At 35.3% G+C, this 21528-nt stretch overlaps 1 protein-coding gene across 1 annotated transcript in view; it reads right to left on the bottom strand.

Annotated features, from left to right (window-relative positions):
* Positions 1-19621, bottom strand: part of hk2 (hexokinase 2) — a 59782-nt gene extending 40161 nt beyond the window's left edge. Inside the window, exons 1-5 of the mRNA XM_084114445.1 lie at positions 19376-19621; positions 8733-8895; positions 5661-5809; positions 2300-2419; positions 2100-2195 (exon numbers count right to left, since the gene is read on the bottom strand). Coding sequence (XP_083970571.1) covers positions 2100-2195; positions 2300-2419; positions 5661-5809; positions 8733-8895; positions 19376-19438 — 591 coding nt within the window. The 5' untranslated portion in view covers positions 19439-19621. The remainder of the gene's footprint in view (positions 1-2099; positions 2196-2299; positions 2420-5660; positions 5810-8732; positions 8896-19375) is intronic.
* Between the last annotated feature and the right edge of the window lie 1907 nt (positions 19622-21528).

Here is a 21528-nt window from a genome sequence, read left to right as displayed (position 1 = left end):
TCTTACAGCTTTTTTTGATAGCAAAGCAAAAGTTTTATTCAAATTGAAAATAGGGTCAGCAGCCACCATTTTCTTTGCTTCGGGGTAACTGATCCTCTTTGTACATCTAACCTTCTGTATTTCCTTTTCTTTGATCCATATGAGACATTGTTTTGATGCAGATGTTTTGAATGATCAGATCTCCCGTGTCATAACAACATTTAGATGGTTTTTCACAACTCTCCTTGTCGTGGCCTTCCGCAGCACAGTTACAACAGATGTATTTTTTGTTGCAGCCATTAGACCCGTGTCCGTACTTTTGACAATTGAAACCCAGCAAAGGGTTGGGTACAAATAGGTCCACTGGAACACTCAGATACCCATTTCGAATTCTTTCTAGCAGTATCGGCTTATTAAAAGGGATGATGTTTTAATGATTTTGTTTTAATAGTTTTAATAATTCGTTCTTCTCTTTTGATTTTTATTCTTTTTACATTCATTACTCCTTGAGTCTCGAGTTCCTGCATTACTTCTTCATCCACATCATCCAACTTTCTGGTACGGATTACGCCTTTACTACAGTTCAAAGTTGGATGAGGAGATGTCTTTATATGTAATCCAACTTACATGTTTGCATGTAACAGGTTTTCAGCATTGGCCTTTTTACAGCATTCCACACGACTTTGTCCAGTTCATAATTTGTTCACTTCTTTTACTGTTCCTGCTATTCCAGTGATACCCTTTTGAATAGCAAAAGGGGAAAGCTTGGTTATTGGAAGATCTGGAGAAGAAGCTTCAATGGCTACGTTTACATGCAACCAAATAATTCATTAGTAATCAAATTAACGGCTCAATCGGACTGAAAAGCCTTCATGTAAACACCTTAAATCGAACCGATTGGGCTCGATCTGAATGAAATTTCGATCGGATTGAAACGGGTGTTCAACGCTTCCTACGAGTCTGCACTTTCACAACGTAATGCCGCTTTGACTGTCGGGAAAAAGTCTGCTGTGAAGCTCGCTTTAGTGTGCATCGAGGGCACATATCAACCTCAAAGGGGGCACTGAGGAGCACCCTTCTAAAACCTAAAATGACAAATGAGACACCCAACGGTCTTGTGGACTACACGATTCTGGATAAATTGAGAATCACAATTTTTTTTTCTTTCAAACTGAGATCACGATTCTCCCACGATTCAGAAAACTTTAATACGATTTTTCTCAAAATTTACGTTGCTGACTCTATCGACTTCAAACAGGTGTAGCTCATTCATTGTTAGTCCAATTCCAATAAATCATACATCATTTTGAAGGTCAATTTTCAATGGTTTTTCATAACATTATATGATTCATGCACTTGCACAATAACAAACACGAGCAAAATTTGCTCATTCTGACTCATTTTGCCAGCATGGGTCACAAATATTTTTATTACTGAATGAATCTGTGTTTTTAAACAAATCTCTTGAATGAATGATTCAATGACAAATACATTTTTTAACAGTCACTTGTCGCCACCTGGTGGTGTAAAGATGTAATCGATACAATCGTTATTTGAAGTGCCATATTACTTTCAAAAGGCGATTTACTCTATTTTGATCGCTACCGTAGACATCAGTGTTAATATCCGAACTATAAAACTTATCACAGTACTTCTGTGATCATTTGAATTATTGTAAAACAGAAATAATCATACTGTGATGTTGAAAAGACTGTTTGTGAAGCTGTTTTACATTTACATTTATTAATTTAGCAGACGCTTTTATCCAAAGCGACTTACAAATGAGAACAATAGAAGCAGTTAAACTAACAACAGGACAACAATATGCAAGTGCTATGACCCTTCCCAGTTTAATCTAACGCAGTACATGTTTTTTTGTTTTTTTTTATAAAGATAATATATATAGAATAGAAGATAAAGTGTTACTATTAATGGATCAAGTGCTGCTAAAAAGTGTTTGAATCAAGATCGCAATCTTTTAACAATTAATTGTGCAGCTCTAACTTCGCACGCATTGGCCACTGTAAGTAAGTGCATATGAAGTGTGCCATTTGGGACAGGGTCTATTAAACCAATGGCTTTAGCATGTAAAAGCATGACACACTGATTCATACACTCACCCCTCTCTTCTTGATGGCTTTTCTCAGAAGGCCTACAACATCTTTCCCCTCCACTCCACTCGCCTTAAAACCTTTGGTCCAGGACACCAGAAAACTCTGCACAGAAATAAGGACAACCATGGAGACATGGCATTCTCGCTAAAGAGCTCCTTATTTTAATGCATTCTTCCTCCTTTAAATTTTTTTCTTTCTCATCTCACCTCATCTAGTTTAGTCTGCTGGCAAGGAAATGAAAAGGTAAAGCCTAGAGGCAGCTTCTTCTCTTTGATGCCCAATTTTTCAAGGAAATTGGCCAAGCATTCGGCTATGTGATCGAAGAGCTGGAAAAGAAAAGAAAAAAAGACAGATTTTAACATTTAAATTACATTGCTTAGCTAAGATTAAGAACCCATTACAGTCAAAAGTGACCCACACCAAAATGTCTAAATATAGCCTAATATGTTCAATAGCAAACAAATTAGGTGGATCAAAAGTCTAAGTAAAAGGAAAAAAGGTAATCTTACAAAGCGCAAGTTAGTCCAAAGGTGTCGTTATTTTCATCTCTTAAATATGACATTTTTGAAGTCTACAAAATCATAAGCACAGTAAAATTGTTTTGAAATGAAAAACTAAAGTGGAAACAAGCCTCAGAAAAGCTACTGAAAGTGAAAAGTTCTGATGCGGAAATCCAATGGGGACAGACAATCAATATGTCGTGCAGTCTCCTCAGGCCATACATTCTATATTGAAATCACAACGCCATAATGCCATGGTGGGGTGTGTGTGAGGAACCAGGTGCAACTCATAATTTTCTGACAGCTGGGTTCCAACTATATCTTCCACCCTCTGGTCATGCACTCTTATAAAGGACTCTTGTGGCCGAATTGCAATGATTGAAGTCCAAACAGTGAACACATCCACTGCCAAATTAACACGGAGAAGTAGGGATGAAAATTGGTTTAGTTTTACCCTAGACATGTGGCATTCCCAGCCACCTAAGAGACACTATTATTTTTATTTTTATGGCAGTTTATATAATTATTATGATGAAAAGGTAATTTTTTTTTTATTTTTATTTTTTTTTTGCTTAATCAATAATATACAAATGACTGTATTATGTCATGGAAAGAAGATATAATTCTTTGTATAACAGCATATTTATAAAAAATAAAACATAAGGAGATATAAAACAAACGGACATGTCTGTTTTATACATTTAGGATTAAACCATTTGAAATGCGTTTAAGTATTAATACTTTTTTTAACAGTGAACAAGTGTATAAGAAAGAATGTGCATTAAAATGATTTTCTTATGACGCACATTCATTTGGCCTTTGCCTAAAATGGTAATTTCATGCAGAGACAGTGACACTTAAAGTGAGAACATTATTATCTACTGCAAGATGAAATAAGAGAAATGTTAAACCATTTAATAAATTCAGATGAATCCATTTCTACATCTTCACAATCTGTTAACTTTGGATTTTGCAGTTAAAGAAGCACCCATTATACATTATCAAGTTGTCTAAAAGACAAAGTTAAAGGAATAGTTTACCCAAAGATGAAAATTCTATCATTTAATCACCCTCAAGTTCCAAACCTGTATGAATTTCTTTCTTCAGCTGAACACAAAAAGGATATTCTGAAGAATATCGGTAACCAAACAGTTGATGGGCCCTATGGAAGTCAATAGGGCCCATCAACTGTTTGGTTACCAACATTCTTCAGAATATCCTTTTTGTGTTCAGCTGAAGAAAGAAATTCAAGAAAGATTTTTTAATAATCTATCCCTTTAATAATGCATAATTAAAATAATTTTTCAACCAGGCCCCGAGATAAAAACAGATGCCTTGTGTGTTATGGTTAATTGGTTAAATGTTCATGTGCAGAGATACAGTGAATCTCATTTACTTTGTTCTTAGATGTTAAAACGTTCTCATGTAAAACTTTCAGGTGCATACTCTAGATTAGACTGTCTATTAGGCCTAGATATATGTGGTTGGCCAGATTGTTATTTAAATACAATTACATTAATGCATTTGACAGATGCTTTTGTCCAAAGCGAATTACTTTGCATTCAAGGCACGCATTTTACAATTTTTATCAGTTCTTGCTTTCCCCGGGAATCGAACCCATGACCTCTGCTGTTTGAGCAACAGAAAAAGTTTTGTAGAACCTTTACCAGACCACACATGTATATCATATAAATCATATTTGTTACTTTGGAATAGGGATACTTCACCCAAAATGTTGAATTTTGAAATTTGAATTTGAATTTCAAATTTTGAAATTCAAATTTGAAAATTTGAATTCTGTTATCATTGACTCACATCATTCCTGATGTTATTTCGAAATTTGACAGTTTGGGTTACCATTGACCTCCATTGTCTAGCCAAAAAAAAAAAAAAAAAAAAAACTTGCAGACAACCATCAAAATATGTTTTTCTATGTCCCGCAGAAGAAAGTAAGTCATACAGGTTTGGAACAAAATATGGGTGAGAAAATGACATATTTTCATATAGGTGATATACTGTATCCCTCTAAAAAATAATACACCTAATAATGAATCAAAATTTCTGCATCATGATTTCTGCATAATAACTTTCACATTAGAACTTTCTGCATGAGAATTGTTAGGTCCAATACTTGTGTTTGTTGTTGTGCTTTTGTTTTTGTTTTTCCCTCCCTCTCTTGTACGCCTTCTATTTGCTCTCAGGTTCCTGTGATAGGCCGTGTCAGCTGTCAATCATCACCAGGGCGGCTCTTCTGCGACCAATCTGCTGTCGCCCCGCTGTTTTAAAAGACTTCCAGTGCATCTCGTTCGGCAGCAGTGTGTGTTTGTTCAGTGTCCTGAGTTGCGTACTTTGTATCAGTTTAATCGAATCCCACTTGTGCATGTGTAGTCTAACATTTATTTCCTTAGTGTTATTTTGTGCTTTACGCCAATGTTCTTAGTTTAATGGGCTTTAGGTCTATGTGGGAAAAGAGAACAGGTCAGTAGATTGCGCGATATACATTGTGCCCGTAGTAATGTCAGGTGCTAGACACACTAGGTAAGAAGTGCTGTTTGAGCAACAGAAATTTTTGTTTTCTTAGTTAGAGAAGGATTTTAGGGCGTCGAATACGCTGAAGAATTCGGTTTATTTTTCACATTTTATTTTATTAGGTTAGAGGTTGTGGGGGTAGTTTAAGGGAATTATTTTGTTATATTTGGTTCTTTAATTTGGCGCCACTTAAGTTCCTTTTCCCTATAATTATGTGTATGTTCGTTTCCTTTTGTGTGTTTTCATTTACATTGTACATAGCTCACACACTGTATCTAGTGGCTTCGGTTCTAGCTGGTTCAGGTGTGTTTGATTAGGGTTGGAACTAAACTCTGCAGGACAGTGGCTCTCCAGGACCAACGTTCCCCTAGACCTTTAAAGATCGCAACAAGAATTTTCAAAGACAGGTTTTTAAATATGTGCTGAGGCTAGCAAAGACTAAAATGAGATCCGAGTAAGAAACACTCACAAAAAAATAAAATAAAACGGAAGACCCGCAAAAGAAAGAATTCAACAGGCTTGCGCACACACTCCTCACCTCTGTCCCAGTTCCCCTCATGATGTTCTCTGGAATGGCATAGATCTGGTTCTCCATCTCCACCGTCTGCTTCCCATTACTGGACACTCTGACAAGCAGAACCCGGAAATTGGTTCCTCCCAAGTCCAGGGCAAGGAAGTCGCCCGTTTCTACAAACAAATGTAATGTAAATTTAACTCAAGAGAATAGATTTCGAGAATAAAGACAACATTACAAGAACAAAGAGGTCATGGCTCAAGAATAATCACATTATTATTTTACAACAATAATATTTTACAAATAGTCCAAGTTTTGACAATGAAGTCAAAACATCAGAACAAACAGTATTTTGAGAATAAAATAAAAATTATGGGAATAAAAGATCATGATTTTAAGGTGATGTTGTTACAGTCTATTTACACAAACAAGTACTGAGTAATATTAATTAACTACATGTTCTTAGTTTAGGGGTTAGGGTTAGCTGCTTGTAATTATGCATAATTTACTATTATTACTAAAGTAAGTACATGTAACGTGTAACTGTCACCTTAAAATAAAATGTTACCAAAAAAAGTTGTTTGTTACGAGAACAAAGCTGTTCTCAGACAATACTTGTTTATTAAACCTGCATTATGCCAGCAGCCATATCACCCTGTAGCCCAAGACTGGTTGCCCACTGAAGCTCAGCAGGGCTGAGCCGGGTCAGTACCTGGACAAGAGACTTCTGGGAAAACCAGGTTGCTGCTGGAAGAGGTGTTAGTGAGGCCAGCAGGGGGCGCTCATCCTGTGGTCTGTGTGATCCTAACGCCCCAGTATAGTGATGGGGACACTATACGGTAAAGAAACGGTGTGTGGCGCAATATGGCTGCCGTCGCTCGCATCATCCAGGTGGATGCTGCACATTAGTGGTAGTTGAGCAGATTCCCTCCTTTCAAATGTAAAGCACTTTGAGTGCCAAGAAAAGGCGCTATATGCAATGAATGATAATAATTATTACTAGATTAACCTTTATGACTTGTTTCTCAACACTTTATGACTTTGTAATGTTACATTGTTTAATGTAGCACTAAAAGGCTGTCACACTAATTACAATTGTCCTTGTAACTGGATGGGCTAAGTTTCTGAGCACTGAGTGTTGGAGGAATTTCAGATTTTTGAAAGCTCACAGTACTTTGAATTTGAATTACTTTTTATCTCCAAGGATTTTTCAAGATATGGCCTCTTCAGAACTAGTCTTTGCATGCTTTTCTATGCTTAACACACACTAAAGGTCTTTCAGAAAGCATTTGTTAAACTCTCAAGGTGAGGACAGATGTCTGTCAGTACAGGCGTGACCTTCTGCCTTAGCGTACAATGTCAGTATAGCAACAGGCTTTCATGCACCCAAAGATCTCACTTCAAAACGACATGATAAACATTGCCTTTGCAAATGTTTTGTTACAAGGAAGTTGCTTAAATCTACAACCATGCAACAAGAAATCTATCTCTTCAAGAGAAAGCAAAACGTTGAGCAAGCAGAAACATCTCAACCGCTGAATCATGACATGAGAATAAAGTCCCTGAGTAAGTGGGGATGGCAAACATCCATTTGGAAACAAACCCACCTTGGTCTCAGATCAGTATCGTTCCCTTGGCAACACTTCCTAGCACTCTTTTGTGGCTCACACCCACATGACTACTTCTCTGTGTGCAGGCATTCTTTCCAGGAACCCGAAAACAGTTATTCTTTTCACACTCCACTTGAGACATTGTCTCATCCCACGTGCACAGTCAAACACTCTCAGATGCCAGTGACAGCATTGGGATGCTGTCAGACACTGTGACAGAAACACACACTCAAACACATCAACAGTGAGGGCTGATAATAACACACCTGGAGAGCTGCATCAATCATTTCTTCATCTTATCTCACAACAAAAAGGAACCACTTCCAGGACAGAACAATAACAGTTCCACAGGATGCTTGCCACTAAAGACAATAATACACCTCCGCCCATGACATGATCCACATGGAACCTGACGCCAACACATTCCCAAAGGGTACAAATGCTTTTCATTCACAATATTCAATTAATTTTTTTCCCTCATTATAATTAGATTAAGAATTTGTAATAAAAGTTGTTGACATACAAATGCCTTAAAATGGATTTGGATACTTAAGCCACAGTCACAAAACATGCATGCTGTTACATTACATATCACAAATAACATTTTAAGCAAAACATTTCACAAAAAGATGTTTGTTCAGTTTGAAATTATAACACAATCCAGTTTGGGAACTACACTACTGTTCAAAAGTTCAGGGTCAATAAGATTTTTCGAAAAGGATGCATTAAATTGATCAAAAGTGATCAAAAGATTTTGTATTTCAAATAAATGCTGTTCTTTTGAACTTTCATCAAATAAACATGAAAGCTGTTTCCACAAAACATATTAAGCAGTATTAAGTTTTCAACATTGATAATAATAAGAAATGTTTCTTGAGCAGCAAATCAGCATACTAGAATGATTTTTGAAGGATCATGTGACACTGAAGACTGGAGTAATGACTGTTGAAAACTGATGACTGTTATTTTAAATTGTAATAACATTTAACAATATTTCTATTTTACTGTATAACTGATTTTAAAAAATGCAACCTTGGCGAGCTTAAGGGACCTCTTTCAATACTTAAAAATATCTTACCCACCACCCCAAGGTTTTGAAGGCTAAGACACCTACTGTATGTGAACTTGAGGAGAACAGACTTCATACATCTAAAAATTACCTTGAGATCAGTTGGTGAAAGGTCAAAAGAAAAGTAAAGTCAGTTCTGAGAAAAGCTCTTGCGTTAGCTGTTTGTAGGTGTTGCTTGGTTTGATTTATTTACTTTTCAAATGCATTGAAATTCAATGGATTCAGCTAAAGTGGGGCACTTTTTTGGAAATTGGGCTAAAATTGGCCTATTTTACCTGAATTCATAGCATACTACATTTATAAGTGTGTTTGTGTTCTGATACCTTTTATGATTTTAAAAAGCTAAACTTGAATGTCTTAGGCTATTTTGATGATGCTTTTTTTCCATCTGTATAGGTCAAAAAATCTCATTATCACCTGTGCCGTCAGGTGTGGAGCGGACGAAGGTGGGGAGCATCTTGACAGCTGCAGTTGGGTTAGTGTCTCTGCCCAGTCCTTTATCCATCTCCCTTCTGAACCGCTTGGAGACATCCATCAGGTTCTCATCAGACAGTCGCATGTGATACAGGTACTTATCCACCTGAGAAAACCAAATGAAGGGTGAAAATTCACTACATTTTCCTATTTTCTTTTTTATATAGGTCAAATTAAATAAAGAAATGTACTTCTACTTAACAACACCGATTTACTTTTTATTAGTAAAGTTTTTGACAAATATCACTATACATATTCTCATACAAATGTACAACATGGCATGGGGTTTAAATATAATGGCAAACTATTATACTACTCATAATAACTTTGCAACATGACATATTAACTCTCCACAAATTTTCTGCAAGCAAGGAATAAGACTAACCAGGGTTCTCACAAAATGGGTAAGAATTTTATTTAAATGTGGATATGAGCAGGCTTCACTCGAGTATACTTGTCAACTTTAAGAGTGCTGGCCTAAATAATTATAATCATGAAATGGGAGGGAGGGAGGCCACACTATGCTTAAATATATATATATATATATATATATTTTTTTTTTTTTTTTTTTATTTTTTTATTATTATTTGCACAATAAAAATAAAAACTGTGCAAATAAAAATAAAAAATTAAATATATTTAAGCATAGTGCGGCCTCCCTCCCATTTCATAAGAATTTTATTTTAAATGATTTCATAAAGCACTCACAAAAAGGCATGAAATATTTTAGGTATGCATACTCACTAAACTGGAAATCATTCTAGGTACGGGGTTAAAGCAAAAAAAATAAAAAAACTGAAACTTTTGACTGAAAATTTTCCCTCAGCCAAACCCCATTTCACAGCCTGTCACACACCCAGTTTAAGAGCAGTTTTTTCTTTTTGTAATTAGGAGTATAGTGAGTACATGCTTTACCTTCACAAATTAAGTTCTCAAAGAACATTTGCATTTAAAGAAAGGCCATTTTGAACTGCGTTTCTATTATTTACACACTTTGTGTAATTTCAATGTTTTCAATCTAATGCTTTTACAAGACTTGACTCTTTGTGATGTAGTCATACAAATAATTAACCATTTGCATAACATTAACACAAGTTTTTATTTCTCAAATAATAAAAGCCAACAGAGCTTTTGCCGAAAAGTGAGCTAATATCACAAACTATGCATGAGAGTATTTTCCAGGCCTGGATATCGCAACTTTATTTATTTTTTTCACTGAATAACCAAATTACTATGTTTGCCAAATTTATAAATGCAGTAGGCACATCCCCTCTGTCAATAGCTGTAGGCACAAAATGTGAAAGACAGACTCGACTTTATAAAATCTGAGCTAAAACACAACAGCATAAAATAGTACATTCAGCCTTACTGGTTACATTTCGAACACAGAGTAACTTTCAGTTCAAAATGTAATCAGTAAGGCTGAACGTGCTATTTTATGCTGTTGTATTTGAGCTTTTGATTTTATAAAATCGAAAGTCTGTCTGATTTTGTGCCTATGGTTCTGTTCAGAATGGAATTACATCCTGCATTATATATAAATATTTGTAGGCCTATATAAATGAAGGCTGCTCTCGGCCACTATCTGACACTGGCAATCACAGAGACCTGCTTTTCTTTGAAGGCCAATAGTAACTTGAGGCCATCCGTTTATTCTTACAGTCCTGATACCAGCTGAAGAATCTTTTACAAGAAAGGGAAGCTGGAATGTCCCGTACTAGCTTTCACTCAAAGGTCAGATGTTGACTTCATAAGAGAAGCTCTTAAAAGCAGTAATATAAAGATTAAGAAAGAAAGAGTCTCTTTAGGCAACATCCTTCCAGATTGTAAAAGAATTGCAGCTCTCTCTCTGAGGTCTGCATTATATTTAATGATTGACAATGGACCAAGTGTTGTTTGCAATTCTAGCTCAATAATGGTTCGATTCGCTGTGATGAATTCACCCTGATGAATAGCATGAACAGAGCACTGTACTGAGGCGCAATTCATACAGATACCTACAAAAGCGTACAGCATTCACAATCACACATATCCACCTCAGCAGGAGAAATGGCCTGTCTTGGTAAATACTAAGCACTTATGTAAGATGTGAAACTCATATGGCTGTTTCTATAATATGACATTTGACATCACAGGGGGACAGAATCATTCACACAGCTGCCCACGATAAGAAATATGGTGCCAAGATCACATGGGAAACATATCAACCTGTCGCCTAATACACAGGATTCAACAGGGCTTAAGGGCATGAATATCAAAAATATAGGCTATTTCTTATTGATTATTTGAAAGAACAACAAAATTAAAAAATGTATGTGAAAATGAATTAAAAAAGAAGCTTGTTTTGATTAAAAATCATGTAAATATAAAAGGCAAATAGGACTTCGGAGGCACTGATACGGTGCAGACTACTGTATAAAGTCACACACACACACATGCAGTACAATCTGCATTATGGAGTCAAACTTTTCTAAGTCCAGGCTGGTCTCAAGGTCCTGTCCAGGACATACTGGATGTAACAGTACACAGTGCTATGATAAACAAGTTTATAATTATCGCGTTAAGACAGAGATATACGCTATTATATTCTGGTTTAAACTTCAAGTGCAAACACAGTTTTGCAGTTGTTACATTTGATTCATTTCTGTGAATCAACTCAAACGGTCTGCTTAAAAAGAAACTTCAATTTAAAAAGAAAAAGAAAAAAATCTATTTAAAACTCTGATTCAATGATTCATTTCAATGACATTTGAAGAGCAGATTCATAAATATACTTCGTTGTTCTTATTTAGTGAAAAACATATCTTGATCATTACTTTAATAATGCTATAAATAATCTTAATATAAAATGTTATTTGTTTTTTATTTTTAAAGTTTTTTTAAAGCCTTTTCAGTGCAAATACTGACATACATCAGATGTCAGAAGTGTGAGGTTTAAGCTGCATCGCCCAGCTGTATTCAGTATGTATGTTTTTGTCGGAAAAAAGTCGAGTTCAAAAAATATCCCAGGTTATTTCACCCTACTGTAGCATAAGCGTTTATGAACACTGACTGTTCAATAGGCCTACAATAATGTTGAAAGGGTAATTATTTCAATGAATGTCTTGCCCTGGGGTCACTTCTATTTGGGGCTAAACTGAACACCTTTCCAATTACATGCCAATTTCAACACCACCAATTTCACCTGCTTTTGACTCCAACGTATGCGAGGACACTTTAATGAGGTTCAGAATGTATTGTCAATACAAAAGAAAAGAGAACTCTTAGGAAGCCGGAAACTGATCATTTGCACAAGACATTTCAGAACTCTTGCATGCAAGACAAGTGAGTAATAACATGAGGATATGAAAAAGGTCAGTGTGCGTGCATTGAATGATCTAAATAGGAATCTGAATCCCAGTGAAAGATGTACAGACAGCTCCACAAATACAAATCCATAAAGTTCTTTTAAATCTCAACATTAGACAGGGCTCTTATTCACATTACTCCCACATTGGCCTCGAACAGCATTTTGAAACTGTGAGTTTTATTTCATTAAACCTTTTGTCAACTATACTTTACTTTTCCTAGCCAATATTGAATGACTTTTACCAAACAGTCACGTGGGTATTTTTTTAAAGAAATTATAATTGTAATAGGATGAATCAGGGTAATTTTGGACATTTCGTAATCTGGAACGCCCAAGCACTGATGTGTACATTTCTTGCTCCACCACAAGAAAATAGAAAAAAATGTCACAATGACCGTATCCCAGCCTTTATAATCAAGTTCAAGTTCAAGTTCAAGTTACTTTATTTATACCCGAAGGTAGATTTTGTTTGCAGTAGAGTCACACACCATCACATTATCGCACATCATCACATTACCACACATCATCAAAAATCATCAGAAAAGTTCTTATCGGTCAAGAATAAAATAATACATAAGCATACGTAAAAATTGTATGTAAGATACAAGTAAAAAAATTTTTAAATACGTAGGTAAAATTTTTGTTTGCAGTAGACGCATATAAAACTAAAGGAATAGAATAATACATACATATTGTATATTACAAAAAACAGAATGAACACTTGTGCAAAATATAGCTATAACTTATTCCTCAATGTAATGGCTGCAGGGACAAAACTATTCTTGTGTCTTTTTGTTTTACACCTGGGGATCATAAACCTACGCCCGGAGGGTAGAAGCTGGAACTCTGTGTACAGTGAATGAGAACTGTCGTTTAAAATTGAGCTAGTTATGCGCTGTACCTGTTTTGTGTATAAGGTCTCCACGTTAGGCTGTTGCTCACCAATCAGCCTGCTAGACCACTTTACTATTTGGTTGAGCGAGTTTTTATTTTTCAAAGTGAGATTCCCAAACCAGGCTGCTAGTGCAAATGATAAAACTGACTCGATAAAAGCGTGATAAAATAGGGTCATGATGGATTTATCAACCTGGAATTTACTCAATTTCCTCAAACAAAACAGGCGCTGATGCCCTTTTTTACATACCACTTCACAGTTAGTTCCAAATGTGAGTTTGGAGTCTATTATCATCCCCAGGTATTTATATGAATCGACACATTCAACAGTTTGACCATTGATTGATGTAATTTCTTGTGTTTGGTTTTTTTTTTTCTAAAATCAATGAGCATGTCATTTGTTTTAACTACATTTAATTGAAGGTGATTATTCAATTAAATTAATGGGAAGTATTGTTGTTGATCTGTACGGACCAGAGGGTTGTTCCATAAAAGACGCTTAGAAAAGCGGGGATTAAACTCCAAAACCGGACTTGAATGAGCCTAACAAATAAGTTGGGGCTAAAGTGGTTCCATAAAAGGTAATTGAAGTTCACGCAATCTCACTAATTTGATCCAGGTTTATCTAGTCTAGATAATTGCGTGTGCACGCGTTTCTTAAGCAGCCCTAGAGGTCGATCGTGGATCAAATTGATCAAACAGCGTATATTTTGTGCCGTTTTATGCGTTTTGTGACGTGTTTTTTTCCCCTCAGTGCAAAACTTACATTTTACAGTTATATTCTCCATCTGTAAATGTTAGAAAGTCATGCAAATGTATCCATTTTGCTGCTAACCTTCATATTGAACGAGCGCTGTTGCGCGCATGCGCGCCAATTAGGAGCGCAATAATTCTGACTAAAATATACATTTTGCTTGGAAAATTAATATGCGATATTTTATAACACTAGAAATATCTTCTAATTATAATAATTTATCTTTAGGATGTTGGATAAGTTGCAGTGAACTTCTAGCGAACAGAAGTACTTCAGTGAACAGAAGTAGCCTAATTCAGGGAAGATTTTTTTTAAGAAACTAAATATATAAAGATACAAAATATAGTTTTGGGTATAGGACCTATGCTACTTAATAAAGATGAGGTATACTTATTTAGAATGCTGAGAATTACAGCTTTTAATGCAATAATTTTTTGGAGAAAGCAAGAATCCCCAGTTTTAAATGAGTGGTTAGATTTAGTTTCTAAAGTACATTATGGAGAGGATAACATGAAATTAAGAGCAAATGTAGTGTAAATGTGCAACTCTAAAATCAAAGAATATTCCATAAAATAAAGGAATAAATATTAGCCTACATTAACTACATTTTTATGTAACCCTCCCTCCCTTTTATTTCTAGTTATTTGTTATTTTATTTATTTACTTATTTAATATTAAATATTTGATATTCAAATAATATTACTTGAATAACTATTAGGAATTAAATATAAATATGTGAATGTTCAATTTTTATTAATATTTATTTATTGTTTTTTTGTCTTTCCCCCCTTATAGTGTCTAACTATGTATTTTTGGTTATTGTTCTAATCATGTGCTTTTTAGGCTATGTGTTGGTGGGTATTATCACAAAAGAAAAAAAAGTAGAAGGAAAAATAAGGAATATTTATTGGGGGAAAATATGATGTCTTTAAAGGAACTGTCAATTTGTATAATTGTGTTAAATGTGTTGAAAGACATAATAAAGTACATAATATATATATATATATATATATATATATATATATATATATATATATATATATATATATATATATATATATATATATATATATATATATATATATATATATATATATATATATATATATATATATATATATATGCTAAAATATTTGTTATTTGGACATTAGATGTCCCTTATTTAGAATTTTAAACCTACAAGTGTATTTTTATGATAGCAATAACTGTAAAGGGACTATTGTAATGGGGTAAATCAAATGTAGGCTAATATACTGTCAATTACTAAGCTCAGATTCATCTTACCAGTTAAAATTTATACTGTGCTTTTGTAATTATTTATTTTTTTCATTTTGTGATTTTAACTTCTGCTTTACAAAGGTTTTTTTAGATTGTGTTCTAATGTTCTTCTAATAATCATAAACGTACAACAGCTGCCAAACAAAACCAGAGAGAAAGGTATTCATAAATCTTTGAAACAATCTAATTAAATCTTGGGCACAAAACATTCAGCCAGTAAAAAAAGAAAACCTGTATTGTATTTAGGTCTATCTATCTATCTATCTATCTATCTATCTATCTATCTATCTATCTATATATATATATATATATAGGTCTATTGTCTAATTTATTTATCATTGTAGCCTTATTTAAGTTGATTTTCTGTATACTGTGTATTTATTTTTGGACTAATAGTGGTTAATAAAGTCCAATAATGGTATGAGAGAGTGTCAGTGGTAATATCATTGTGTTCCTATTGGTCAGTGTTAGAGGATCTGTGTAACAGCTGAGGCTTAGCCTGACAGTTAGCCTGCCCTGGACCAGGCTAGTTTCCCAGCATAAGTTGCCAGGGTAACTGAGTTTGAACTATTTTAAGTTTGCTTTATGAAACAGAATCCACCGACAATAAGTCTGACTAACCAAAATAAGCCTGGCTTGTATTCTAATCTTGTTTTATGGAACAACCCTCTGGCACCATGGTTCGAAACGCACGTGATTCTCGGATTAATTGCAAACTTTAACCATCATAGAGCGAAAGTTTATCATTTTGCATGTCAGTTTAAACATGTTGGATTAAAAAGCAAAGCTGAACGAAAGTCACAAAAATTGCGGTATATGCGTCAATTTGACCTATGGCTAAGCCACGCCCCCTCCACTCACTCGGACAAACAGTCAACATTCGGTAACAGGCGCTATAGCGGTAGCTGTCACAGTAGGAGACATTTCACAGGAGGCAATTGATGATTTTTGGAGACAGAAAGATTATATATCATCTCGAAGTCACCAAAAGGGCCTTAACAATGCATTGGAGGGTTATATTAATAATTGTATTGTTGAGAAGGTCGATGAAAAGCTTCAGCTCCAGACAAAGATTTAACGTTACAGGTCAGCGTGTAAACGTTATAGTTTGGTGCTATTTCGCTTCAAACGCTCGCTTTATACGCGCGAATTTGACGCTCTATTCGCGTTTGGTGTGAACGCAGCGTAATGAACAGGCTGCGATGTCAAGATTGCAATGCTGGAATGTGTGTGTGTGTGTGTTTGTGTGTGTGTCAGAGAGAGAGAGGCGCGGGCGCGATCGCGATCGAACAGTGGAAACATAAAAACATACTCCATTTTGTTCATACAGGACATCATTAAAACTGCAAAGTGTTTAGCCTACTTATATTTGTATAAAACACAACATTGTGCTTTTGTCAAACTGTAACGCAGCTAGAAGCTAGGCTAACGTTACTTTGGAGATGTTAAAGATAACGTTCAAATACGTTGTTGACTTGCCTTAGAACAGATATAGACATCCTTGTTTAATTTATCCACGTTTAGTTGGTGTTGTGGTCTAAGTTAGTTACCGCATAAATTAATCCAGAGCAGACACTTATATCTCGGTTGAGATGTGGCTTGGGAAAGGGTAAAAAAAATACACACCGTCGCCCAGCCTCTCAGGATACCTAGAGTTGGAGTTGAATGTACCCCATGCACACCGTTTGACCATTTTAAACTTAAAATGACAAGAAAAAACAGATAAAAACGAATGAAAACTGACTAACTGCAATGCATTTCAATGGACGTGGAAGCAGAGAATGTCCGAGTGTATTGGGTTAGCTATGCACACTGTGATTGGCTCATCGCGTTTGGGGGCGTGGCTTAGCCATAGGTCAATTCAGAGTGGTGCCGTGTCTGGAGAGCATCTGTCATCAATTTCTGAGTTTTTTTCTGCATTATTCATAGGAATTAACTCTTTTAATCCAATCAGTGCGCCATATGAAATCACATTACAGAAGATAATTCAAATGTCAACAAAAGACTGTTCGTTCAAATCTGCCTGTTCAGCTTTGGGTTGTTGTCCTTCAGACAGTCCTTAACAATACTCGCAATGCGGATCATAGTTCATAACTGGACCAGAGCAAGCATGTTTCAAGTTTTTATAGACATATTTCATTCCTAGTGCTCCAAACATGAACTAGCACTGTGTACATACGTACGCACACAGACATATTTCATCATGTCTTCTTCAAATTAAATATATGATATGTTCAAATAAGGATACTGATACTACGGTACATCTGATTATGAATGCGATCACACGATGAATTACTGTTCTGATACACAGAAGACAATAATGTAGACCGAAAATTCAAAGAAGGATGGACAAAAAAGTAACTAAGTCTTCATTCTTTCTGTGTTAAACTGATGTGTGTTATTTGTTCAGAGATTGCAGTGCTTAAATGCAATGAAAATATTATAATTTTTCATATAGACCAATAACTCTGGAAAGATATAACACTGATTTGATATTTCTAAGAATAATTTATCATAACATATTTGATTTATTCATGATAGATGTTAGTAGTCTCTACTAATAAGATTTTTGTGAGTTTGCCACATATCAAAATATGCTTAAGAGATAGCTTACTCTACTCTGGCATGAGGAACATGGCAGTGGTTCTTAATTTGGTATTAAGAATTTGTGTTTGATTCTGGAATGTTCTATTCGGCATTGTGTATATCATCTGATCCCAGTGACAGCAGAAAATAAAAATGCAGCTTTTAACCAGGGTATATTAATTTCATACAGTTTGTTGTTTGTACAATGATCCCATTTGGCCATTTGTTGATAACGTAGGCTATAAGACACTGAGGGTAATAGCTGACTTGTCAGACAACCATTCATCCAGTGCAGTTTCATTCACGCAGCACTAGTTAACCAAACAAAGGTGAGGCAGTTCAGTTCAGTAAAAGAATGCAGTTGATAGTCTTGTTTAGAATCAAACACTACGTATATAAAAAAGGGCTGTCAACTGTAATCTGCTAATGTGTTAACAAACACAGATTAAGCTTTGGCGTAGGCCTATATCACAATGAATATCGTCACCTTCCTAAAATAATTGCCTAAGTCATTTTTTGACAAAAATGATTTTTTTGCATAAGTCATCTCCTCATGATGCTGGCCACCTCTGGTAAAATCCCCACATCCTCAGTTGAACAGATCATGCAGTTCTACCCCTGTAGTGTAATGGCCTATGTCAAGAGTGTGACTTAGGCCGTTTTATTTGGCCTAAGTCAAAAGATTTTACAAGCAATTTTAAAATTTTAAAAGGCAATTTTACAAGCTTTTCAAGATGGGAGCTGCATCAAGAAGGACGAACCTCTGAAGTTGTTTTTCATTTTTTGTGTGTTTTCTGAGAAACCTGAAAAAATTACTTAGGCAATTATTTTAGGAAGGTGACGATATGAAGGTATGTATAGGAGTGCATGAAATAGGCTATAAACATCTTGTCAATTCCTGAGTTGCTCTGAAGAGTATGGAGGACATCACATCAAATTAACTTAATCACAGTTCTAATTCTTTTTTAAGTGTGACAATGTACTTGTCAGAGGTCACAGAATGCTTTTGTCATAATGGAATTTACTGAAGTCGCGCGGCCAGGAGGTGACACACGTGACTAGCAGGGCGCTAGTGTCTCAGGTTACCAGAGCAACACTCGCTCCCTCAGTTAAAGGTACGTCGTGGCAGGAAGCGCCACGAAAACTCGCCCAGCTAGTTTATACAATATCATTTTTACCTTTATTATCATTGTTTTTATAGACCATTATTTCAAACTGGCAGACATACGGTTATGTTATATACTAAAAATATAGCCTAGATATTATCGACACGAATATCATCTAATGTTATTATTGGTATGGAGCAGCTCCCAACTCCCAAACTACGTAACGTTACTCTTCATACTTCAAAAATGCGGAAACTGACGCTTTCCTACTGACGCACGGAGCTCGTGGAAATACTCGATGTGGGGGAAATTTAGAAAAGGAAATCAATATAACGTTAGGCCTAACGGAATATTCAATAAACTACAGGATCTCAAAGCCTGTTATAAGTAGGATCGTGATATTATCTTGTGTAAAGTGATGTAAAGCTGACCTCGCTGTCACACACACGTGTAGTAGATGCGAGAGAGGATGTGAACGACTTACATTAAAAACCAACAAACGAACATTGTAACTGACCGATAATGATCTTCACTCGTCCATCGGCCTGATTAAGTCAATATAAGTTACAATGTGAGATGACGATTTAGCGCAAGCCGGCTACAGTAGTAGGCTACTTACTTTCTGGACGTGGTCATGATGAAGCTCAGTGAAGTAGTATGCCAGTAAATGAGAGGCGATCATCGTCTTCTGTCAGCTTGGGGTGTCTTCTTAAGTGTGTTGAATGTGATCTGAACTGATTGTAAGTCAATTTAAGTGTGAGCTCATGTTCTTCAAGTTTCTCAAACTCTTTCTTGGACTTGAGCTATCCGGTACGATGATGATGCAAAGTGATGTCACTATTAATTCCACCCACTTCACACTAGTAATTTGAGTAGGTATACGTCACTGAGAGTCTTGCTGCTGATTGGCCGCAAAGAAGGCGTGTCAAAGTTTACAGACTCTGGGACACCCCCACCCAGACTCAACCAATCCCAGCATAATTTATGATATAGGCCTAATAAAATGGTAATTTAGTTTTTTTTTTAAATCCAATTTTCTGTAGGCTAACATATGACTTCATTTTTTAGCAGTTTGATTAAGTCATGCATCAAAAAAGACATGATAAAAATTGCAATTTACTGTAATTCAAGATCATTTGTCAGTGAAAGCTCTGGTTAAACAGCATAATGGGATGATGTTTTTATGTATTTAAGAATAAAGGAGTCTAGGTTGCAGCAAGAGTAAGTGCTCTTCATCTGAATTAGTTCATTTTGTCTGTATGACACAACCTAGAACTAGATGTGCAACTTGGCACGTCTCCTTGTATGACACACACAGCAACAGTTTCATTATGACTTCTTTATTAGAAACAGTCTCTTGACTTCAAACTTTGCATTTGTCCCCCTACACATTTGGGAGTCTAAAAGATGTTTTCCATAGTAGTCCAGTCATTTTATGAAAAAAGGTTGCAACAGAAGCAAACTCAACTGATTTTGTATCCTCAATATGTCCTGAGTAAGGAAAAAAAAAGCCCAGAAGAATCCCATCAGGGGAAAGTTTCGAAAAAGACCCAAATATAGCCTATTCATTCTTTTTCTTATGTGAATAGGGTAAAAGTTTTAACCTTTAGATATCACCATGAAAATTACTGTGTTGATTACTTACATCAAGATAAACAAAAAATGTATTACAAGTTTTTTGAAATTGTTTGTTAACATGGACAAAAGGTGCATAATCTCATTATGTATGTTCTAATTTGCATAAATACCACAACAGATCTAAACATTGGGTATAGCCAGGTGAAAATGTCTTGTTGAATCTTGTTGACACATAACAGTAAAATACTTAATGTTAAGGTCTGAATGGAACCCATTTAGGCTACCCATGAGCATTAATACATAGAGTCAGGAAGAAGTACTTTAAAAAACAGCCTTTATTGAAAGAAACACACTGAAAATGTGTTTAAAAAAAAACATGTGACCATCTTTTACAGTCTAAAAAACATTAATGGTATTTGTTGGCAGATTCTAATTAGAATATTTATAATTGCATATACGCTGACGAAGTATATGAGATTTAAATAAATAAAAAACTAAAAAGCAACATGAGTGTTGTACAAAAGAAATTAGTTTTTCAAGTGACTAGTGTTGTTAGTACTATTCCTCTCACTGAAGCTCACTTTTGAAATACCTGCAACACCACTTTGCCTACTTATTTGGGTTAGTACGATTATGAATTCACAGAATGTCTTTGGAGAGAGCTGGTCCCGTTATCAGATGAGCATGAATTGAGTTCCTGACATCCCACAGGCACATTAATGTAAGACAGCAGCTGATCAGATTCCAAACCCACAATTGTGCCTCAGTTGTTCTCAAAATCATTATTGTGAGGGCAACTACAGTCTCTTGCATGAGCAAGCTGTAAACTGGGGTAAAGGTCTTTACTTGCTGAAACGAATGCAACATTATGAAAGTCTTCTGTGATACATTTTTCATAACACTTCTTGTTTCTTATTGTTAACATATATATATAAAAAAGTAAAAAATAATAACAGTCAAAAACAGAAAAGAAAAATCTATTTGATGTCTTTCACAATTGTATCCAAGGCACTGGAAAGTAGGATATTAGGCCATTATAGTTGTGAATTATGGAGATAGTTACTGAGTACTGTCCAGTTTTTTCTGACATTGTTTGCTTCTTTTTTATTTCATGTTCAAAAGAAGTGTGATAAGAGTTCTTTGTTATGGGGGAAAACAGCAAATAATACACTGAATAAAATCTTTTACAGAACG

Source organism: Abramis brama (assembly GCF_963993115.1).
Source record: "Abramis brama genome assembly, chromosome: 5".
Classification (NCBI taxonomy): domain Eukaryota; kingdom Metazoa; phylum Chordata; class Actinopteri; order Cypriniformes; family Leuciscidae; genus Abramis; species Abramis brama.
The sequence above is the reverse complement of the archived record's forward strand: the minus strand, read 5'-3'. Positions and strand labels throughout refer to the sequence as shown.